We start from the raw sequence: 25,569 nt of genomic DNA, 5'->3' as shown, positions 1-25,569 counted from the left end.
ATAGCATAGGGAGAGTCTTTGATCTGAAGGACTCTTCACTTGCACAAAAAAAAATGGTGAAACAATGTCTCCTCAGTTAGACAATATATATCATTCATTTACTAGGTGCAAGATATAAACTGCCCAACCAAGACTTGTTGGTGTTGGGCTTCAAGCATGATAAATCCTGTTCCATTAGGTATTGAAGTGACCACTGACAAGAACGCAGTCATTCAACTGGAACTTAACTTTCTTTCAGTGCCTAGAAGCTGATCAGCACAATACAAGTGTAAAAACTTCATTGTCAACATGGACACTTTAATAACGCTATCTTTCCTGCAACTAACTCATACTATTTTGCTCTAAACACAAGAACTTGGATACTCAGACCAATCAACAGTAACAGTGCCATTATATAACCAGTCAATGATTCCCTGAAAAATGCACAATTATAATGTGGTAGGTTGAGACTCCTCTTGGTTAAGCATTATGTCACATCAGGAATCCTGTGTGTAATGTCAGACAACATCACAGCCACAACCACGAAGCACAGGCAAAATGTCAAAACTGAATTGAAAATATGCATGACATAAAATAAATTAGTATTATACTGCTGAAGTTAAACACAGATAAGATTATGGCTAGATATTTTATAAAACTTTAAGGCTTACAGGTAATTCTTATAAATTCCTCTATTTATATGACTCGTGACATTAAGTAACCCATCTCAGGCATAGGTAACCATGTAACAATGTTTAGAATTGGTAATTTGAAAGTTTGCTATTTTGAATATACTTTAGAAGTTGCAGAGTATTTTATGCTGGAGACATGATTTAAGTATTCAAACTTTACTCCATTTAAACATACTGGTTGGTTTTGCCCTTTTCCACAAATACTTTCTTGAACATTTTCATAACAGCTCAAGCAAAAGCTTTGACAGTGTTTTTCCACAATCTCAGCATTCATGTTATTGCCTGAATAGATTTTGTTTCATGTTTATATAACAAGATTTAGTTCTGTCCCTACAGCAGTATCTTATTGCATTCATTTACAGCTCCCTTCCATCCACATAAAATTAATCCACCTACATAGGCACACAAAATCTTTCGAAAATGACTCATAAGATCAGGAGGACTAAATATAAAATATCTGCAGTCCCACGTGACTCTGAGTGAGCCTATGGACAGCCTGCGATAGTACAAGTCTAAGAAATTGTACCGTGACACAAGAGCGGCAACAGTGGTGAGAATCCTTACCTTCTGTAGCCACTGCGTGTTGTTCTCCAGAACGCCTTCAAGCTGCTGTAACCGTTTTAAGGACCAGTTGGGCTCCACTGGTGAGGGAGCATCCCGTTGAAGTGAATTGGATATGTGGTAATCAGGGGAAGGTTGGCAGTTCTCGATCTCTGGTAGGAGAAATGTATAGCTGCAGGATCCATGCTGAATCTGATGATTGCGCTTATCTAAACCCTCTGTCCCTCTATGGTAGGAGATGAACACTGACATAGCCAGAAATGTATAAGCACAATGTGCAAATGACAAGTAGCTTAACAGCATTCTGATAATTTCCAACCTAGCTTTCTCAGTGCGTATGCTTCCAATCTTTAGCCAACTTCTTTTCTTTCCCTGGTTCTCTGACTACAGGGTTGCTTGGTCATAGATCCAGACTAAAAGAGTTTCTGCTTCTCCTGACGGGTTGTTCTGACAGTTCACTGGCTTTATGCGAAGTTGCCAAGAATTTGTTTTCTTTCTGTGACTCAGTGATAAGGCTCAGTATTGCTTCCTATGTTTCACAGCCCACATTGCACTGACAAATACGGGAAGCATTCGATTGCTCCTGTTGGTGAAGTCTCTTCACTCTTCAAGCTGAACTGAGTGCATGGAACGAGATCTTTGGAGTAAGCAGGTTATAAGTCAGTGGCCCTATCCTGCCAGCTGATTTGATCACAAGAGTGATTAGCACATGCTTGACTTCCTTCAGCAGATTTCCTCACAAGATCCGACAGTTTATCTTAATGCACCATTCTGATAATGAGGGATATTTTACACCATTGTCCAGCCCACACTATTTTCAGAAGAGAGGCACTAAATCAACTCGTCATTGAAATTCTGGGCAAGCTTCCATCACCTTCAGAAAAAAAAACAGAAGTATGTTAAGTTTACTTTCAGCAAATTATGTTATGTATGCTGCAAACTACATTGTCAACACTCTACATCAGATTGAAAATTTCTGTAGTGGAAAACTTTCAAATACATATAAAAATAATTATTTAACCCAATCATCCATAACAGATCCTTTAATAGACGATTTCTGGATGATAGGTTTTCTCTTGAAAGAAAAAAATTTCAGTCGGAGGGTAAAAGACTTGACCTAACATTGTTTTTAAAGGCTTGTCAGTCTCCACTAACAGCTTCTCAAAAAATTTCTGTTTTAGTTTAAAATCTCCCTGACTCCTGTCTTATAGTGCATTTTGTTCCAATAACTCTGTTATGTATCAACTACCAATCTTAAAATAAATATATTGCCTTTCATAACACTGTCCCTGAGCGAGAACAGTTAATGTGGACATTTATATTATAGTTTACTATAAGAAATCTCGTAGCCAATTTGTAAGCCCCCAGCCCTACTAATGTGATAATAAATAGATAATTTTGTTTCAATTATGATGAGAGGGAAACATGTATTGACCAAGACATGAAAATATAAACTGAGCAGTCCTTCTTCAAACAAAACTCTTGGCTGATTATATCCTTTTACCAGTCAATTGAATAATTTCAGTTCGCTCCACCAATTAACATTAAGGAAAGGGAAGAAATCTATCATCTTTACTTGACCTAGCCTGGATGTGACTGCAGACTGGATGTGGTTGACTCTTAAAATCCCTCTGAAACGATCAAGCGACTCACTCAGATTCATCATTACAGCTACCGTAAGGCATGAAGAGGGATAACTTGAGGAATCATCCATCATTAACCTAGGCTCCATTTCAGAAAGAGACTACAAGTTAAATGAGCGGGCAAAGGCCTGACAAATAGAGTATAATGTGGGGAAATATGAGATTATCCATTTTGGGCAGGAAACAAAAAACACGTCGAAGCACGATTGAGGTGCAGAGGTATCTGGGTGTCCTGGTACATGATTTGAAAAAGACTAGTTCATGGCTACAACAAATGGTTACTAAATGTAAAAAAAATGCTATTGTTAATTGTTAACAGAGTTGAGTAAGATGGGAGGAAGGATTTGTTTCAATTAGTAGGGCATAGTTGATACTTCTGTATATCTGGAGTTCACATCACAACTGCTCTCGTTTTTCAAGGAACAATGTTAATATATTGTAGGCAGTTCAGCTGAAGTTTATTCAACTAATAACTGGAAAGAGCAAGTTGCCTCATGAGGAAACATTAGACAGGCTAGGTTAGTGTTTGTTGAAATTCAGGAGAATAAAAGGAGATTTGATTCAAACCCTAAAGGGTCTTGGTAAGGTGGACAGGAGAGGATGATTGCTCCTGTAGGGGAATCTAGAAAGAGAAGCTACTCCAATAAAGCACAGTCATCCATTTCTGATAGTGATGAGAGAGGATCTCTTCTTCTCTACGCAAACACGAGGAAATCTGCAGATGCTGGAAATTCAAGCAACACACATAAAAAATCCTGGTGAACGCAGCAGGCCAGGCAGCATCTATAGGAAGAGGTACAGTCGACGTTTTGGGCTGAGACCTTTTGTCAGAACTAACTGAAAGAAGAGATAGTAAGAGATTTGAAAGTTGGAGGGGGAGGGGGAGATCCGAAATGATAGGAGAAGACAGGAGGGGGAAGGATAGAACAAACAGCTGGAAAGTTGATTGGCAAAAGGGATATGAGGCTGGAGAAGGAAGAGGATCATGGGATGGGAGGCCTAGGGAGAAAGAAGTTGGGGGGAGGAAGCCCAGAGGATGGGCAAGAAGTTATAGTGAGAGGGGCAGCAGGAGAAAAAAGGAAGAAGCAAAACGGGAAAGAATAAATAAATAAGAGATGGGGTATGAGGGGAGGTGGAGCATTAATGGAAGTTAGAGAAGTCAATGTTCATGCCATCAGGTTGGAGGCTACCCAGACAGAATATAAGGTGTTGTTCCTCCAACCTGAGTGTGGCTTCACCTTTACAGTAGAGGAGGCCGTGGATAGACATATCAGAATGGGAATGGGTCGTGGAAATAAAATGTGTGGCCACAGGGAGATCCTGCTTTCTCTGGCAGACAGAGCGTAGGTGTTCAGCGAAATGGTCTCCCATCCTGCATCGGGTCTCGCCAATATATAGAAGACCGCATCGGGAGCACCAGATGCAGTATATCACTCCAGCTAACTCACAGGTGAAGTGTCACCTCACCTGGAAGGACTGACTGGGCCCTGAATGGTGGTGAGGGAGGAAGTGTAAGGGCATGTGTAGCACTTGTTCTGCTTACAAGGATAAGTGCTGTGAGGGAGATCGGTGGGAAGGGATGGGGTGGGGGGAACAAATGGATGAGGGAGTCGCTTAGGGAGCGATCCCTGCAGAAGCAGAAAGTCGGGGGGAGGGAAAGATGTGCTTGGTGGTGGGATCCCTTTTGAGGTGGCAGAAGTTACGGAAAATTATATGTTGGACCCGAAGGCTGGTGGGGTGGTAGGTGAGGACAAGGGGAACCTTATTCCTAGTGGGGTGGTGGGAGGATGGGGTGAGAGCAAATCTGCATGAAATTGGAGAGATGCATTTGAGAGCAGAGTTGATGGTGAAAGAAGGGAAGCTCCTTTCTTTAAAAAAGTGGACATCTCCTTCATTCTGGAATGAAAAGCCTCATTCTGAGAGCAGATGCAGTGGAGATGGAGGAATTGCGAGAAGGGGATGTCATTTTTGCAAGAGACAGGGTGAGAAGAGGAATAGTCCAGGTAGCTGTGAGAGTCCGTCGGCTTACAGTAGACATCAGTAGATAGTTCTTCTCTAATTGGGCCATGAATCTTTGGAACTACTCTTCCTCAGAGCATGGTGGAAATAAAATGGTTGGTTATGTTTTAAGGTGAGGTAGATGAAAAAAGAACAAGTGACTGATCAGCAGGGAGCTGAATAGATGTTGTGGTTAGATGGGTTTACAGAGGTGATGCTACAATTGTATGTCCGTCGCTGAATCTAATGTGGACACACAACTGTTACAGGCACAGTTTAGCACATCATAAAAATGCAGCTTCCATTCTATGAACTTTGCCTACATTTCTCACTGCCTCCATAAAGAAACTAAAATGATCAAAGACTCCACCCAGCCCAAACATTCTCTCTTCTCCACACCGCCATCAGGTAGAAGATAAAAGAAAATCTGAAAGCATATATCTGCTTTCCTGCTATTAAAAGACTGTATTACTCTTGTATGATAGGATGGACTTCTGACCTCACAATCTAACTTATAATAGCCTTGCAATTTATAGTGTGTCTGCATTGAACTTTCTGCATAACTGTAATGCTTTATTCTGCATTGTTATTGCTTTTCCCTTGTACTATCTCAATGTATTGATGTGGTGAAATGATCTGTATGGACGGCATGCAGAACAGATGTATCACTGTATCACAGTACAAATGACAATCAATTTACATATTTACCAATGATTAAGTATGACACAGCTGTAAGTATATTAAAGTATTTATTATGGGTTTCTTGATAGCAGTCTGACATCGTATTCAGTAATTAATGAAGAACTTTGGAATGTCTTGAGATTGTTAAAAGAGCTGAGTAGATATAGATCTTTTAAAAATACTTTTTTTATTGTTAAAACTGAAAAACAAAATATGTAATTCTGATGAAAATACATTTTGTAGTTTTGATAAAAATGAACAAGATAAATAAAAACAGCAATAAACTGCTGAAAGCGTAATTAATCATCTACTGTTTGTTTATTTCCATAGATGCTGCCTGACCTGCTGAGTTCCTCCAGCTTCTTGCGTGTGTTGCTCTGGACTTCCAGCATCTGCAGAATTTTTTATGTTTTGTATCTTCTGCTTATTCATAGTAGCCATTATAGAAAAGAAGTAGATTTTATTAAATACACTACATGTCTGAAGTAACTTTGGTGTCAGAACTGTTTTAATTACCGTTTCATTTCTCTGCCAGACCCCATTTTAATTCGTATTAGCTGAAATCCTGCAGCATTGAACATTGAAAGCTGTAGGATGAGTTTTATTATGAAGTTGGCACATTTTATTATGTAAGGAATCAGATACAGAACTACAGCTGTATTCCTTTAAGACCACGAGGGTTCCAAGTTCTGCATTCCGCCTCATGTTCCAAGTGGCTTTATTTCCTTTAAAGATTATTTTACATGTTTGATGTATGGTAGACGAAAAACATTTAAATATGTTTCCTTAGAAATCTATCAAGGCACTGTTCATTTTTCAGATGGACAGCATAGGCCCCCATATGCAAAATGGGAACATGCACATTCCCAGCCGGAATTGCTGGATTGACAATATTGAGGAAGGATTTAAGATACAATTCTACTTCCCATCACAAGTTCTAATCCACAACTCTTGGCCCATTTCTGAATGCTCGATCTCCAGACCCTCAGTTTCATATTTTCTCACCATTACTCTTTGTCAGTGATGCTGCAGTGCACACACTCTTTATCAATGAAGCTGCTGACATGGTATCTAAGGAGTTTTAACATGCCATTGCTCTATTCCAGGGGCAGGGTCCTCATCCATCGTCAGCTACACAATTATAAGGGAGAGGGGAAGAGGGATAACAAAAAAAAAGATTAAATTAAACCTGTGCAAATTTATGGAAGGATAATTAATCTTTCACATTCTAAAACTATCAAAATAAATTCCATAACCCTGAGACATCACAAATGGCACACTTATGCAGTTCTAGATTCTCCTTCTAAGGGGAAGTAACATGCACCTTGTGCAGAATAATACTAAGGGCTCATAAACAATTATTAGAAACAGCTTCTTCCCTTCCTCCATCTGATTTCTGAACATTCCATGAATTCATGATCACTATTTTATTATTCTTTTTCTTTCACTGTTTGTTTATTTTTGTAGGTTTTAGTAATTTTACATCTTTACACTCTGTGATTGCCTTAAAACAGCAAACTTAACAACATATACACTCAGTGGCCACTTTATTATGTACCTCCTGAACTTACTAAGTTGGCCACTGAGTTGACGTCCATGGTTTTCTGCTGCGTCCACTTCTCCTGCCTATGCACTTCAAGGCTTGGCACGTTGTGCGTTCGGAGATGTTCTTCTGCACTGCACTGTTATAAAGCATGGCTATCTCTGTTACTGTCAGCTTAGAAGAGTCTGGCTGTTCAGCTCTAACTTCTTTTATTATTAAAGCATTTTCACCCACAGAGCTTCCACTCTGGATTTCTTTCTTGTCTTCACACCATTTTCTGGAAATTCTAGAGACTGCTGTACATGAAAACTCGAAGAGATCATCAGTTTCTGAGATACTCAAACCACCCTGTCTGGCACCAACAAACATTCCATGGTCAAAATCACATATCTTTCCCTTTCTGAACTTTGGTCCGCAACAACAATTGAACTTCTTGATCATGTTTGCCTGCCTTTATGCATTGAGTTGCAGCCACATGATTGTCTAATTAAATATTTGCATTAACGAGCAGGTGTTCAGTTGTACCGTTGGGTGTAAGTTAGTGATAATCAACCCAATTTTGGGCTTCTCTCAGGCTTGATACAAGAACAAAATAGTACACACATGATTAAATACATTGTAGTGTGATATTACATTTAGTTACATATATCTGCTCTCCCATTGAAAAGATAAAAGAGTAAAACAAAGTTAATAACATTTACACTTTTGCAAGTTTAACTAATTAACTGCATTTTTAAATTCTCTTTTTCATGCTGTTGACTAAACTTATGTTCCTTATGTTGATCCTTGGGGCTCAACAGATGTTGATACAGTGTTTATCTCTGGAGCCATTGGAAGTGTCACATATGGCTGTTCTTTAGCCATGTTCAATGTCAATGGTTCTTCAAAATTGATAGCACCTACTTCAAATGCACATTTATCCACAATATTTTTGTTTTGGGTATTTTGCAGCACAATCAAATGGTCTATATAAATCTTTCTGAATACCTCAGATACTCTTACAAAATAATTCTAGGGATCTGATATCTCCATAATCTCTCTGATAACTCCTCTTCCCATCTCTAACCTATATGTCTTAGGAGTAGAATTAGGTCCATTCGACCCATTGAATCTGCTCTGCCATTTGATCATGGTTGATTTATTTTCCCTTTCATCCCCTTTCTCTTGCCTTCATCCTGCGCCCTTTATTAATTAAGAACCTATCAACCACTGGTTTAAATATACCCAATAACTTAACCATCAATGCTGTCTGTGAATTCCACAGATTCACCGCCATCTGGCGAAAGAAATCCTTTTGCACCTTTGTTCTAAAGCACGGGTTCCCAACTTTTTTTATATTCCAAAGATCCCCATCATAAACCAAGGGGTCTATTGACCTCATTTTGGGAAGATGTCCTTCCATTCTAAGGCTGTGCTTTCTGGCCCGAGACTCTCCCACTACTGGAAGCATTCTCTCCACATCCAGTTTATTCAAACATTTTAATCATCCATATTTATCTTGCAATGGAAATGCTAGAATGACCTTTCCGGCCATTTCTATATTTACAGTGTTGCTCTCAGTACTTGTGATCTGATAGTCTGAGCAGCTTATGCATTTTCTGGCTAGACATTCCGGATCTTTGTATACCCTGGGCTAATAGACAATGCTACAAGTTCCTGCCCTCATGTTAAACAAACACAAACAGTCAACAGAAGTCCCCCAATTATACTTTAAAGTTGTTTGGTGTAATTATTCAAGACTGCCCTGATTTGTGAACTATTAGTAACATCTGTGATAGAAAAGATTTAGGTTCTTAACTGAACATACTGTATGACTGAATGAGTCCAGCTGCACAAAATGTATTTATAAATACTGCTCTGTCAGTTTCACTGTTGGCATTGTTGCCCCAGGAAAATAATAAACAGTTGTCTATAGATTATACTGGCCCACAAAGATTTTGCTTCCTGCATACTTTCGGGTGCATCTTGTGGATTTTGGACCGCTGATCATGAAAACCACCAGCGAAATTTCCCTTTTGCACACCATTTTTTGAAATTGTCTATATCTGTCATTTCAGTTCATAAATCAAGTCAGCATAACTGATGCCAAGATTAAGGAAGGCATTTTTTGTTGGTCCACAATTCAAATAGGTCATCAATAGCAGGCAATTTGAAAAATTTCTAGTGGGACTGGAGAAAATGGCATAGAAGACACTCAAGGATGTTGCTGATAATTTTCTTGGCAACAACAGAGCACCAAACTACACACAGCTGGTTGACAACATGTTTTAAGCATACAAAACCATGAACTGCAACATGTCACTAAGGATTTGTTTTCTGCATTCCCATTTAGACTTCTTCCCTACAATCTTGGCGCTGTCAGTGACGAACATGGTGAAAAGTTTCACCAAGACATTACGGTCATGGAAAATGGTATCAGGACAATCTGAATCCATCAATGCCGGCTGATTATTGTTGGATACTTAAGTGAGAAGCTCAGACATAGTACAAACAAAAATCATCAACAAAACATTTTTAGCTTGGCTGAATGATTGCAAAGCATCAGCACCATTATGCAATTAAACACATTATATTCAATAAAAGTTCATTTCTTGGTTCTCTAAATTCCCATATGATACAAGTAGTCCGAAATTATATTTGTGTTCAGCTTCAAGTGGTCTACCATAAACAGAAAAAAAGTTGTGAGGAAGCAAAGCTTTCAAAAAAACTTGTTGTCCTGTGTTATCTCTTTGGGATTCTTTTTGATGCGTGATATTGAGGTAGCGCACAAATGCATCCACAAGGCCAGCTTTGCGTAATTTGTGCACTTTGATCCAAAATGGTCACTGAGGTTTGAAAGTTAATGAATGATATGAATGGCCTGCTGAAAAGTAACTTGGGAAACAAAGTAATATGGACCAATTGCAGACCACTTCCATCCATCCACAGGCCCAGACCAGTCCTGACGAAGGGTCTCGGCCTGAAATGTCGACTGTACCCCTTCCTAGAGATGCTGCCTGGCCTGCTGCGTTCACCAGCAACCTTGATTGTGTGTTGCTTGAATTTCCAGCATCTGTAGAATTCCTCGTGTTTGCACAGATCAATTACTTACTTCTGCAGAAAGCGTGCTGGCTCTTCTGCAGCTCAGTATTATGCATGTGAATCCTCTTAATAATTTCTTCAGGTGTAGGGAGATGCTCCTTCTCACATGGTTGGCAGTCAAAACAACATTTTGCCTGCATTAAGGAAGTTGGGCTTCCCTGAACATCTTGTCCATGTTGGTCTGATAGAATATGAATGAGACCTTCATGTCACACGGCAGCTTGGTATATAATACTGGCTTTTTATTATACATTCTGCATGTCTGGGACAGGTCCTACATAGTAAAGTTGTTGATACTTGCCAATTCAGGATAAACATCCTGTAACAGGACCATAAAACCACAATACATAGGAGCGGAATTAGGCCAATCAGCTCTTTGAATCTGCTTTGCCATTGGATAATGGCTGATTTATTTTCTCTCTCATCCTGATTCTTCTGCCTTCTCCCGCTAATCAGGGCAAAGGATATTGTTTAATATCCATGGCTCAGTTAATCTCTGGAATAGCAAATAGTTTTGTTTGCTTTCAGTGTTGTCCAATTATTGCAGCTTTAAACTGTTAATTTATTAAAATTCTCTCCAACATGCACCTTTAGAAATCTAAGTTTGATTTCTTATCACATCTCAAGATGCAGAAAAATTGGTACAAGCTTTTGTTCTTAACCGATTAGACAACTGTAACACACTATTATCAGGACAGCTGTGAAAGATATAAGTTAGCTGCAGCTTTTTCAATATGCAGCAGCAAGAATCTTAACCAAAAACAACATCTAAGTACAATTCACCAGTCTTGGTATCATTACACTGGCTGCCTGTGTCCTTTAGGATCAATTTTAAAATACTCGGAATAACCTAGCTCTTCCATGTATTTGGAGTGTCTATCCCCTTACATCCCTAACTATACCCTTAGATCCATTAATATTGATTTGATTTGTGTTCCTTGAGCCAGGCATATAAGAATTGGTGATGCTGCCTTGTACGCTTATGCACCAAAACTGGGAAACTCTACTGAATGAGATATCCCAAGCTGGTTACTTGGAAAGTTTCAAAACACTTCTAAAAACCAACTTTTGTAAATTTTAGCCTATCTGGAGGATTACTTAATGCCTGTTAATGTTAATTACATTTATATAATTTGTTATATTTGATCACATATTATTCTATATAATGTTTGTCTTTACTTATGATTTTTAAATTTGACTCATTTTTTGTCTATATTGATTTAACTTTGCAACCTCTGTAAAGCATTTTTTCGGATTGGTTGTGTGCCCCTTCAAGTCAACATACAGATCCTTGAACTTATTTCTACATTGGTCCAGAAAAGTGATTCCAAAAGATTTTTGGGTTACTGCCCACTTGGCTCCCGGACCACATCCCCAGTGCTCCCCTCTACCTTTCCGGCTATAACATAAAAACATAGAAACATAGAAAATAGCTGCAGGAGTAGGTCATTCGGCCCTTTGAGCCTGCACCGCCATTTAGTATGATCATGGCTGATCATCCAACTCAGAACTCTGTACCTGTCTTCTTTCCATATCCCTTCTGATCCCTTTAGCCACAAGGGCCATATCTAACTCCTTCTTAAATATAGCCAATGAACTGGCCTCAACTGTTTCCTGTGGCAGAGAATTCCACAGATTCACCACTCTCTGTGTGAAGAAGTTTTTCCTCATCTCGGTCCTAAAAGGCTTCCCCTCTATCCTCAAACTGTGGCCCCTCGTTCTGGACTTCCCCAACATCGGGAACAATCTTTCTGCATCTAGCCTGTCCAATCCCTTTAGAATTTTATACGTTTCAATAAGATCCTCCCTCAGTCTTTTAAATTCTAGCGAGTATAAGCCTAGTCGATCCAGTCTTTCATCATATGAAAGTCCTGCCATCCCAAGAATCAATTTGGTGAACCTTCTTTGAGCTCCCTCTATGGCAAGAACATCTTTCCTCAGATTAGGGGACCAAAACTGCACACAATACTGCAGGTGTGGTCTCACCAAGGCCTTGTACAACTGCAGTAGTACCTCCCTGCTCTTGTACTAGAATCCTCTTGCTATGAATGCCAGCATACCATTCACCTTTTTCACTGCCTGCTGTACCTGCATGCCCACTTTCAATGACTGGTGCACAATGACACCCAGGTCTCATTGCACCTCCCCTTTTCCTAATCGGCCACCATTCAGATAATAATCTGTTTTCCTGTTCTTGCCACCACAGTGGATAACCTCACATTTATCCACATTAAATTGCACCTGCCATGAATTTGCCCACTCACCTAACCTACCCAAGTCACCCTGCATCCTCTTAGCATCCTCCTCATAGCTAACACTGCCGCCCAGCTTTGTGTCATCCGCAAACTTGGAGATGTTGTATTTAATTCCCTTGTCTAAGTCATTAATATATATTGTAAACAACTGGGGTCCCAGCACTGAGCCTTGCGGTACCCTACTAGTCACTGCCTGTCATTCTGAAAAGGTCCCGTTTATTCCCACTCTTTGCTTCCTGTCTGCTAACCAATTCTCCATCCACATCAATACCTTACCCCCAATACCGTGTGCTTTAAGTTTGCACACTAATCTCCTGTGTGGGACCTTGTCAAAAGCCTTTTGAAAATCCAAATATACCACATCCACTGGTTCTCCCCACCCACCCTACTAGTTACATCCTCAAAAAATTCTATGAGATTCGTCAGATATGATTTTCCTTTCACAAATCCATGCTGACTTTGTCCAATGATTTCACCGCTTTCCAAATGTGCTGTTATCACATCTTTGATAACTGACTCTAGCATTTTCCCCACCACCGATGTCAGGCTTACCGGTCTATAATTCCCCGGTTTCTCCCTCCCTCTTTTTTTAAAAAGCGGGGTTACATTAGCCACCCTCCAATCCTCAGGAACTAATTCAGAATCTAAAGAGTTTTGAAAAATTATCACTAATGCATCCACTATTTCTTGGGCTACTTCCTTAAGCACTCTGGGATGCAGACCATCTGGCCCTGGCTATTTAATCTGCCTTTAATCCCTTCAATTTACCTAACACCACTTCCCTACTAGCATGTATTTCCCTCAGTTCCTCCATCTCACTAGACCCTTGGTCCCCTACTACGTTTGTATTTCCGGAAGATTATTTATGTCCTCCTTAGTGAAGACAAAACCAAAGTAGTTATTCAATTGGTCTGCCATGTCCTTGTTCCCCATGATCAATTCGCCTGTTTCTGACTGTAAGTGACCTACATTTGTCTTAACCAATATTTTTCTTTTCACATATATATAAAAGCTTTTACAGTCGTTTTTATATTCCCTGCCAGCTTTCCCTCATAACCTCTTTTCTCTTTCCTAATTAAGCCCTTTGTCTTCCTTTGCTGGACTCTAAATTTCCCCTAGTCCTCAGGTGTGCCCCTATTTCTGGCTAATTTGTATGTTTCTTCTTTGGAATTGATACTATCCCTAATTTCCCTTGTCAGCCACAGGTGCACTACCTTCCCTGGTTTATTCTTTTGTCAAACTGGGATGAACAATTGTTGTAGTTCATCCATGCGATCTTTAAATGCTTGCCTTTGCATATCCACCGTCAACCCCTTAAGAATCATTTGCCAGTCTATCTTAGCTAATTCATGACTCATACCTTCAAAGTTACCCTTCTTTAAGTTCAGAACCTTTGTTTCTGAATTAACTATATCACTCTCCATCTTAATGAAGAATTCTCCCATATTATGGTCACTCTTACCCAAGGGGCCTTGCATGACAAGATCGCTAACTAACCATTCCTCATTACTCAATACCTGGTCTGGAATGGCCTGCTCTCTAGTTGGTTCCTCGACATGTTGGTTCAGAAAGCCATCCCGCATACATTCCAAGAAATCCTCTTCCTCAGCACCCTTACCAATTTGGTTCATCCAATCTATATGTAGATTTAAGTCACCCATTATAACTGCTGTTCCTTCATTGCACACATTTCTAATTTCCTGTTTAATGCCATCCCCAACCTCACTACTACTGTTAGGTAGCCTGTACACAACTCCCACCAACGTTTTCTGCCCCTTAGTGTTATGCAGCTCTACCCATATCGACTCCACATCCTCCAGGCTAATGTCCTTCTTTTCTATTGCGTTAATCTCCTCTCTAATCAGCAATGCTACCCCACCTCCTTTTCTTTCCTGTCTATCCCTCCTGAATATTGAATATCCCTGAATGTTGAGCTTTGATCCTTGGTCACCCTGGAGCCATGTCTCTGTGATCCCAACTATATCATATTCATTAATAACTATCTGCACATTCAATTCATCCACCTTCAATAAAGAAGTTTGAATTACTATGCACAGCAAAAGGATATAGGATATTCAAACTCAAATAACTTTTTGCAATTACCTGACGTTGTTTAAAGTTGCAAATAAAATTGTTTACCTGGTATTCACCAATGAGAGGGAACTTGATGATGGTGAGGACAATATGAGTGAGGTTGATGTTCTAGAGCATGTTGATATTAAGGGAGAGGAGGTGTTGGAGTTGTTAAAATACATTAGGACGAATAAGTCCCCGGGGCCTGACGGAATATTCCCCAGGCTGCTCCACGAGGCAAGGGACGAGATGGCTGAGCCTCTGGCTAGGATCTTTATGTCCTTGTTGTCCACGGGCACGGTATCAGTGGATTGAAAGGAAGGGAATGTTGTCCCCTTGTTCAAAAAAGGTAGTAGGGATAGTCCGGGTAATTATAGACCAGTGAGCCTTACGTCTGTGGTGGGAAAGCTGTTGGAGAAGATTCTTAGAGATAGGATCTATGGGCATTTAGAGAATCATGGTCTGATCAGGGACAGTCAGCATGGCTTTTTGAAGGGCAGATCATGTCTAACAAGCCTGATAGAGTTCTTTGAGGAGGTGACCAGGCATATAGATGAGGGTAGCGCAATGGACGTGATCTATATGGATTTTAGTAAGGCATTTGACAAGGTTCCACACGGTAGGCTTATTCAGAAAGTCAGAAGGCATGGGATCCAGGGAAGTTTGGCCAGGTGGATTCAGAATTGGCTTGCCTGCAGAAGGCAGAGGGTGGTGGTGGAGGGAGTACATTCAGATTGGAGGATTGTGACTGGTGGTGTCCCACAAGGATCTGTTCTGGGACCTCTACTTTTCGTGATTTTTATTAACGACCTGGATGTGGGGGTAGAGGGGTGGGTTGGCAAGTTTGCAGACGACACAAAGGTTGGTGGTGTTGTAGATAGTGTAGATGATTGTCGAAGATTGCAGAAAGACATTGATAGGATGCAGAAGTGGGCTGAGAAGTGGCAGATGGAGTTCAACCCGGAAAAGTGTGAGGTGATACACTTTGGAAGGACAAACTCCAAGGCAGAGTACAAAGTAAATGGCAAGATACTTGGTAGTGTGGAGGAGCAGAGGGATCTGGGGGTACATGTCTACAGATCCCTGAAAGTTGCCTCACAGGTGGATGGGGTAGTTAAGAAAGCTTATGGGGTGTTAGCTTTCATAAGTCGAGGGATAGAGTTTAAGAGTCGTGATGTAATGATGCAGCGCTATAAAACTCTGGTTAGGCCACACTTGGAGTACTGAGTCCAGTTCTGGTCGACTCACTATAGGAAGGATGTGGAAGCATTGGAAAGGGTACAGAGGAGATTTATCAGGATGCTGCCTGGTTTAGAGAGTATGCATTATGATCAGACATTAAAGGAGCTAGGGCTTTACTCTTTGGAGAAAAGGAGGATGAGAGGAGACATGATAGAGGTGTACAAGATAATAAGAGGAATAGATAGAGTGGATTGCCAACTCCTCTTCCCCAGGGCACCACTGCTCAATACAAGAGGACATGGCTTTAATGTAAGAGGTGGGAAGTTCAAGAGGGATATTAGAGGAAGGTTTTTTACTCAGAGTGGTTGGTGCGTGGAATGCACTGCCTGAGTCAGTGGTGGAGGCAGATACACTCGTGAAGTTTAAGAGACTACTAGACAGGTATATGGAGGAATTTAAGGTGGGTGGTTATATGGGAGGCAGGTTTTGAGGGTCGGCACAACATTGTGGGCCGAATAGCCTGTAATGCGCTGTACTATTCTATGTTCTATGTTCTATGTTTAATATTGAACAACAATTTTCATCAACAAGTTTAGAGTTTATATTAGTAGACTAACTATTCACGACTTCATTGCTTTTTCACTTCTCATTGAGAGGGTTGGGCTTGTTGTAGTGATGTCAGCTTCTTCACATCAGGCTGAAGTCACTCAGAAGGATCATCAGATTCGCACTTTTGGTAATTTTCAATCTGTTTCATTGCTTTGAAAGTTGGACAAATACACTGAAACCACGCTTCATCAAATATTACCCTGGGAAGGCAATGAAGAACATCTTGACCATTTCCCACTGTGCTGGGTAGTGTTCAGAGATTTTTTTCTGCAACCAAAAGTCTTTATATGATTTTCTGGAGCTCAGCTTCAGCTCCAAGTCATTTTGAGGCAAAATCATTTCTTCCTCTCTTCTTTCTGCTAATTCCATGTTACAAGGGTGTAAGATGGCACCACACTACTGGCAGCTGATTGCTGTAGCTCCTATGTTTTGTCATTTATCATAATATTTCATGTTATGTTTATGTTTTCTTGTGTGTCTTTCTGGATTATTGTGTGCTAGGACCATTTGTGATGGCAACCTTGTGTTTGGAAAGAAGGGTGTGTTTAATTCCAGGGACCAGCTGACTGAGCTATGCAAACTGACAGTACTGCCAGAGTGTGGCCCAAGATCCCATGGGAACTTGGGAGATGACGCTGAGGCCGCAGGGCTGGAGCAAATGTTAAGGCTAAGAGGAGGAAATATACACCTTCCATCTCTGCAATCATCATGGGAAATGTGTGGTCATTTGGGAAATAAACTTGGTGCATTGATTAAGCCCCAGGGGGAATACTAGACCATAAGACTATAAGACATAGGAGCAGAATTAGGCTATTTGGGCCATCGAGTCTGCTCTGCCATTTAATCATGGCTGATGCTTTTTCCTTTCTCCTCAACCCCAGTTCCCGATCTTCTCCCCGTAACCTATGATGCCATGTCCAATCGAGAACCTATCAAGCTCTGCCTTAAATACACCCAACGACCTGGCCTCCACAGCAGCACGTGGCAACAAAATTTTCACCACCCTCTAGCTAAAGAAATTTCTCCACGTCTCTGTTTTGAATGGACACCCCTCTATCCTGAGGTTGTGCCTTCTTGTCCTAGACTATCCCACCATGGAAAACATCCTTTCCACACCTACTCTGTCTATGCCTTTCAACATTCAAAAGGCTTCAATGAGATCCCCCCCTCATCCTTCTGAATTCCAGCGAGTACAGACCCAGAGCCATCAAATGTTCCTCGTATGATAACCCTTTCATTCCTGGAATCATCCTTGTGAACCTCCTCTGGACCCTCTCCAATGCCAGCTCATTTATTCTAAGATGACGAGCACAAAACTGTTCACAATACTCAAGGTGAGGCCTCACCAGTGCCTTATAAATCCTCAGCATCACATCCTTGCTCTTGTATTCTAGACCTCTTGAAATGAATGCTAACATTGCATTTACCTTCCTTACCACCGACTCAACCTGCAAGTGAACCTCTAGGGTGGTCTGCACAAGGACTGCCAAGCCCTTCTGCATCTCAGATTTTTGGATTTGTGTTTTTGTGCTTAACTGAGACCTGGCTACATGTGCATTTCTCGGAACATGGTGCTGCCATACCCTGCTTCAAGACCGTCCAAGAAGACAGAAACATATTTTATTATTCTGTACTTTATTAATAGTTAAGTCTGCACACTGCTAAGAGTGTTTTTAAATGTTTCTGCTGTAATGAAAGCATTTCTCACTCGGGATCAATAAAGTACTTAATATTATTGTTATTATTATTAATTGATTTATAATCCATTGTAACAGTTTCTTCCCCCAAGCCATCAGACTTCTCAATACCCAGAGCCTGGTTTGACACCAACCTACTATACCTCTACTGTGCCTATTGTCTTGCTTATTATTTATTATTATTTATTGTAATGCGGCACGGTTTTGTGCACTTTATGCAGTCCTGGATAGGTCTGCCGTCTAGTGTAGTTTTTGTGTTTTTTCTTACGTAGTTCAGTTTAGTTTTTGTATTGTTTCATGTAGCACCATGGTCCCGGAAAACATTGTCTCATTTTTACTATGTTCTGTACCAGCAGTTATGGTTGAAATGACAATAAAAAGTGACTTGACTTGACTTGATTACCCAATCAGGAGTACGAATTGAGAGAAGATCCTTAAATCCCTCTGACATGTCTTTATGCAGTACACACAGAGGTGGGCACAGTACATTTGAAGGTCATCATCTGGTGGAATTTGGGGTGATTTGGTTTGTCACCTAGAACAGGGGTCCCCAACCTTTTTTGCACTGCGGGCCGGTTTAATATTGACAATATCCATGCGGACCGGCCGACCCGGGGGGGGGGGGGAGGGAGTAGGGTTGTCGACAGACAAGAGTAGCAGTCAAGTACGTTGTGTTTACCCCGAGAAAGACTACAATGACCATGAAGCCTTGCGCGGGCACCAGTGCACATGCGTAACCTGCGTATGTGTGGGCCTGCCGATTTTTTTCCCTGCAAATTGGTTTGGCGATTCTGTTTGGTTGGGTGGCGGGCGGGGGGGGGGTGCTAATCACGACCGGAATATAGGTGATCAGTGGCTAATACACTCAATTTCGTTTCTAAAAGGGTTTATCTAACGAATTTAATATTAAACACACAGCGCATATTTTCCTCGCATGAATACAGTGATAAGTCAATTATCAGGGGAGGACAGGGGAGCTTGAAGTAAGTATTGAACGAACTTCCAGTAAAAGTGGTAGAGGCAGTTTCGATATTATCATTTAAAGAAAAATTGGATAGGTATATGGACAGGAAAGGAATGGAGGGTTATGGGCTGAGTGCAGGTTGGTGGGACTAGGTGAGAGTAACGTTCGGCATGGACTAGAAGGGCCGAGATAGCCTGTTTCCATGCTGTATTTGTTATATGGTTACATAAGTCAATAGCATCATAACATTTTAAGTAACATTTGGTTATCAAATGCACAGCACATATTTTCTCTGTATGAACATATAAAATCATTGCAACACACCAATATCGCTAAAACAGTGGGAGCCCTGGGCTTGTTTCCCTGCAACAAGACGGTCCTATCGAAGGATGATGGGAGACAGCGATACTCGAAGGGGGTTCCTTATGTCCAGTCTATTTCGCAGTTGGGTTTTCGTTGCGTTCATTGCAGAAAACCCTGCTTCGCAGAAATATGTGGAAGCAACGTTTTCGGTGCTTTTGTGGCTATCTCAGGATATTTAGCCTTGACTTTGATCCGGAATGCCAGCAGAGATGTTATGTCAAACATACTTTTCAGCCCACTGTCATTTGCAAGCTCGAGGAGTTGATCTCTTTCCCGCGCTGACACGGATACTGCGCCGATAATGACCTCTCATGCGTAATGGCTCAACAGTGGCCGTGACAGGGAATGAGGAAAGGTGCAGCTGACTCATATCGCCAAAGCATATCGTTTCCTCACGGCCCGGTAGTGCATGCTTTGCGGCCCAGTACCGGTCTGCGGCCCGGTGGTTGGGGACCACTGCCCTAAAACACTAGAAAACTTCCACAGATATACCAAGGAGAGCATTCTGACTGGCTGCATTGCTGCCTGGTCTCCTGCACAGGATTGAAGTAAGTTTTAGACAGTTGTAAGATTAGTCATCATGGGTACGGGCCTCCATAGCATCCAAGACAACTTCAAGGAGCAGTGCCTCAGGAAGGCAGCGTCCACCATTAAGGACCCTCACCACCCTCTTCTCATTTTTACCGATAGCAAGGAGGTACAGAAGCCTGATTCTGTGATTAAGGAGCAGCTTCTTCCACTCTGCCATCCAATTTCTAAATGGACATTGAACCCACGAACAACTATCTCACTGCATTTTTTACTTATTTTTATTTTTGCACTATGTATTTTAACTTAACAATTTAACATACATATATACTTACAGTAATTTAACATACATATATACTTATAGTAATTTGTGTTTTTCTATTTGTATCATGTATTGCATTATACTGCTGCCACAAAGTTAATAAATTTCATGGCGTGCCAATGAAATTAAACCCGATTTTGAATTTGACTCAGAGAAACTCAGAAATTGGAAAAGTTTGTGACAGCAAATGTGCACTTAATTAAGGTTAACTTAGAAAGAAATGTGGAGACAACTGATTTCACTTTGATAATTTCCCTTACCACTGAAGACTGATTCCATTAAGATTTGTGAATAATTCTGACAAATAATCAATGTCATGCCTAATATTCTTGAGTTGATTACTAAATAAAGCATTTGAGTCTTCAAAGTAATTTATTTCAGTTTTGGAAAGTTCATAAAAGCCTGTAAGGCAGTTTATTTTTGAGAGCCATCTGACTACTGTGTCCAACAGCAAGCATTCAAATGGTTCTTCATTCTCAATCTTGAAATAGTTGAGAATTAGAAAGCATGGGACTTGATTTTGTTTCTCACCATGAAAACAATATCTAATGATAATTAGGATTTTAGTGACAAAATTTTGTCTGTAAATTACACAGTGAATCATAAGTCTGTTAGGTACAGTTTTTTTTCCAAGAAAGTAATAACCTCACAGGGGGGCACTCTGTCTTTGACAGTCCCCCATCTGTTGCCCAGGCAAGAATGTTGGTGAGCAGAATGTCTTTCTCTTTGTAAAATTTGTTCAAAAACCCAAAATAACGACCCTTTCTTCATATATGCCTCATCAACTTTCAAATAACAGTTCTTCAAACATGCTTTCATCTTTCATGAAGTGAACATGATGAAAAAGCAAAGATTAGTCGCATGGCAAAGTTGACTTATCCAACTACAGAAAAAATTTGGTTGTCCTGATTTTGCACAATTTGTCTTCCACATTCTCAGATATTTCATCTATTCATCTTTCAACAGAATTGTCACTAAGCAGAATTGCTTTAATTATTTGGTCTGGTGGCTTATGCAAAACCGTATTCAGAACCTCCTTTACTATTTCTTTGATGAATTCAGGTAAAGCATCTGGGCCGGATGGTTACACAGTAAAATTTTTTAAATCCGTTTCTAATATTCTCTCACCTTGGCTATATAGAATTTTTAAGCATGCATTATCGAAAGGTAAATTACCACAGTCCTTTTATGGCGCTAATAATAAATTTAATTCTTAAAAGAGATAAAGACCCTACTGAATATGTATCATATAGGCCTATATCCCCGTTGAATGTGGATTCCAAGATTTTTTTCTAAAATATTAGCAACTAGATTGGAGAAGGTATTACCTCAAATTATTTCTGTTGATCAGACTGGATTCATTAAAAATCGTTATTTGTTTTTTAATATTAGGAGATTAATGAATATTGCTTATACCCCTTCATCTAGAGTTCCAGAATGTGTCATTTCACTAGATGCTGAGAAAGCGTTTGACAAAGTTGAATGAACATATTTATTTACTATGCTTGAGAAATTTAATTTTAGTCCGATATTTATATCTTGGATTAAATTAATATACCTTACCCCTTCGGCATCGGTATTTACCAATAATCAAAGATCTCCCTTTTTTTTTTCTAGTGTGGGCACGTGGCCAAGTGGTTAAGGCATTGGACTCGTGATCTGAAAGTCGTGAGTTCGAGCCCCAGCCGAGGCAACATGTGGTGCCAAGCTGTATGGGTCCTAATGCCCTTCCCTTGGACAACATTGGTGTCGTGGAGAGGGGAGACTTGCAGCATGGGCAACTGCTGGTCTTCCATACAACCTTGCCCAGGCCTGCGCCCTGGAGAGTGAAGACTTTCCAGGCGCAGATCCATGGTCTCGCAAGACTAACAGAGCCTTTACTTTATCCTTTTCTCAGTTGTTTCGCGGCACCAGGTAAGGTTGTCCTCTTAGTCCACTGTTATTTGATATTGCTTTGGGAACCTTTGGCCATTACTATTCGTGAATCAATTAATATATTTGGTATCACCCGGGTGAATGAAACACATAAGTTATCACTATATGCTGATGACTTATTTCTATACATCTCTAACCCCGAAAAATCTATTCTGGCAGTAATATCCTTGCTTGATCAGTTTAGTAACTTTTCTGCCTACAAATTGATACTTAATAAGAGCAAACTCTTCCCTTTAAATATGCAGGTTCCAATTTATAGCTGTTCACCATTCAGAATGGTTCCTGTTTATTTTACTTACCTGGGTGTTAAAATTGCTAAGAAACATGAGGATTTATTTAAGCAACACACATCAAAGTTGCTGGTGAATGCAGCAGGCCAGGCAGCATCTCTAGAAGAGGTACAGTCGACGTTTCGGGCCGAGACCCTTCATCAGGCCCGAAACATCGACTGTACCTCTTCCTAGAGATGCTGCCTGGCCTGCTGCATTCACCAGCAACTTTGATGTGTGTTGCTTGAATTTCCAGCATCTGCAGAATTCCTCGTGTTTGCGATTTATTTAAGCACAATTTTTTACCTTTAATTGATCAGGTTTATTAAATGGTCCCCATTCTTTCTATCAATGCTTGGTCGAATTAATGCTATTAAGATAATTGTCCTACCTAAATTTTTATACTTGTTTCAAGCATTACCAATTTTCATTTCTAAATCCTTTTTTGATACTTTAGATTCTAAATTTTCTTCATCTATATGGTAAAATAAAAATTCTAGATTAAGTAAAAAATATTTACAGAAGTCTAAAAAGGATGGTGGTTTAGCATTGCCAGATTTTAGATTTTACTATTGGGCAATTAATATTCGATATTTAATATTTTGGACACAAGATTTGGATATAACTTTAATCCCACAATAGGAATGTAATGTAAATTTGTACAAGGGTTTTCTTTGACTTCCATTTTAGGGACTTCTCTTCCATTTGTTCTTTCTAAATTAAATAAACAAATGGTTAATCCAATAATCAAACATACACTACGAATATGGTTTCAATTTTGTAAATTTTTTGGTTTGAACCAATTTACTTTATCAAGCCCTATTATATCTAACTTTTTCTTTCAACCATCTGTTATAGATCAAGTTTTTTTGGTATGGAAAATGAAGGGTATATTAAGCTTTCGTGATTTATTTTTGGATAGCTGTTTTATGTCTTTTGAACAGTTATCTAATAAATACAATTTGCCTAGATCTCATTTTTTCAGATATTTACAAATTAGAAACTTTTTAAATAGTAAGCTACCTACATTTCCAACTTCATATCCATTTGATATGACGGAAAAAAAATTAGGTTTAAATCCTTATCAGAAGGGTTTAATAGCAATCATTTATGATTTGATTATGAAAATAAATTCAGGTATATCTGATAAAATTGAGACTGAATGGGAAAGGGAACTTCAACTTCATTTACCTACAGAAAAAAATGGGGAAAAAATTTCAATTAGTTAACATGTCCTCTTTATGTGCTGAAGATACATTGATACAGTTTAAGGTGGTACATAGTGCTCATATGTCTAAAGATAAATTAGCTCATTTTTATTCTCATATAAGCCCTATTTGTGATAGATGTCATTCTGAAGTTGCTTCTTTGACTCGTATGTTCTGGTCTTGCCCTTTTCTGGATAAATATTGGAAAGATATCTTTGATATTATTTCTACAGTCTTGTGCATTCACTTACAACCTCACCCCATTACTGCAATTTTTGGGTTACCACTAATGGAAGATAGTTACCGATCCCCTTCAGCCTGCCGGATGATTACATTCCTTACATTAATGGCTAGGAGATCTATCTTATTGAATTGGAAAGAGGTCAATCCTCCTACTACACTTCAGTGGTTTTCTCAAATTATATCTTGCTTAAACTTAGAGAAAGTCGGAAGTGGTACCTCTGATCCTTCAGTTAAATTTGAAGAAACTTGGAGACCATTTATTCAACATTTTCATATGATGTAGTTTGACCTTTTTGAATCCTTTTTATAACCAAAAATATACAGATAGAGGAGTGGTGTTAACAACATTAACGATTGTATCCAATGTAATATGTCAGACCGACTTTGTTTCAGTTTTGTTTCGTTTAGTCTAGTTTTGCTCAGCTTATTTTAGTGTGTTTTTTTTTCTCTTTTCTAGTTTGGGTTTTTTTTTAGTTTTTTTTCCATTTACCTTTTACCATGTTCGATTATATCTAGAATTGGGGAGATCTAACATACTTGCACTATCATCAACTTTATATTTGGCAATGTTAGCTATCAATAAGGAATCCCATTCTCTGTTTATCAGTATTATTGCTACGTTTACAATTTTGAAAATTAATACTGGAAAAGAACCTCCCTTACTGGCAAAATCAGTTCTTCAATTGTATGAGGCTTTCCAGATTTAACAATGAGCAATGAAATGTTGTGTGAAGCACGCAGACCAACACAGTTTTGTTGTGAACTGCTGGCAAGCATGCTTTGAAGTGTTTTCCATTTCTGAAAATTTTCAAGAAGTGACTGAACATAAGCCAAATTCTTGTTTGCTTTATCAGAGAATTTTCTCTTCAAATGTTCAAGGATGGTTTCATAGTCTCATTTGACAGAACTTGTTCATGAAACAGATGCATTGGCTGCTGTTGTTTGCTTGGTGCTGGTATAAGTCCATTTTTCAGATACTCTACACTATTCCATCCACACTTCTTTTTCATTTGGTCTGCTTCTACCATTTTTGTTGTGGACTAATGGCCCCTGTCAATCACCTATTGTTTAAGTCCTACCTTTAGCACTGTGATCAATAAAGTGGAAAATTATGACACCATCATCTTGCAGGGTGGGAGTCACTTCAAACCAGCATGTCACATCGGGAGTGAGTCAATGTTTGAAGTATTGAGCGAGGGAGCAACATGTTGCAGGGCAAGAGCCATTTGTTAAAAAACAAGTCTTGTCAGGTGTAAATCATTGTTTGAATTAGTGAGTGAGAAACTGACATTTTGCAGAACAGGAGTCATTTGAAAACAGCAAAATTCGTAGGGAGTGGATCTCATTTTTTTGAAGGAGTGAGTGAGAAGGCAACATCTTGGAGGGTGGGAGCCATGTGAAAACAGCAAGACCCATCAGGAGTGAGTCTATTTAAGCCATTAAAAAGATAGGAGGTGTCAGGTGAGTGGCCATTGTGTGAGTGGGCATGTGTAAGAGTGGTCAGGTGTTGTCTCAAAAGGCTTCGGTGAAAAGAGGTAAAGGCCAAAGGTATTGAGTCTTTTGGAGTCGTTTAATTGATTGTGGAACTTAAGCTTAAGTTATAGCCAAAGGTATAACAAGTGTAGGCAGGATGGTAGTTAAGGCAGTGGAATGCTCCACCTGTCAGGTGTGGAATTGCAGGGTACCTAAGTGGTCTCGTTGATGACTACTTCTGCAGGGAGTCCATCCAACTTCAGTTCTTGA

The 25,569-nt window shown here is 39.8% G+C and overlaps 1 protein-coding gene across 3 annotated transcripts in view; it reads right to left on the bottom strand.

Annotated features, from left to right (window-relative positions):
* angpt2b (angiopoietin 2b) overlaps positions 1-25,569 on the bottom strand; it is a 227,810-nt gene that overhangs the window by 185,400 nt on the left and 16,841 nt on the right. For 2 of the 3 annotated variants that reach the window (XM_063033629.1, XM_063033631.1), the window contains exon 2: positions 1,236-2,106. In XM_063033629.1, coding sequence (XP_062889699.1) covers positions 1,236-1,535 — 300 coding nt within the window. In that variant the 5' untranslated portion in view covers positions 1,536-2,106. Of the gene's footprint in view, positions 1-1,235; positions 2,116-25,569 lie in introns of those variants that run through there. The other variant, XM_063033630.1, reaches the window with a different exon arrangement.

Source organism: Mobula hypostoma, chromosome 26 (assembly GCF_963921235.1).
Source record: "Mobula hypostoma chromosome 26, sMobHyp1.1, whole genome shotgun sequence".
NCBI classification, from domain to species: Eukaryota; Metazoa; Chordata; class Chondrichthyes; order Myliobatiformes; family Myliobatidae; genus Mobula; species Mobula hypostoma.
This window is presented reverse-complemented; position numbering and strand designations above follow the sequence as displayed.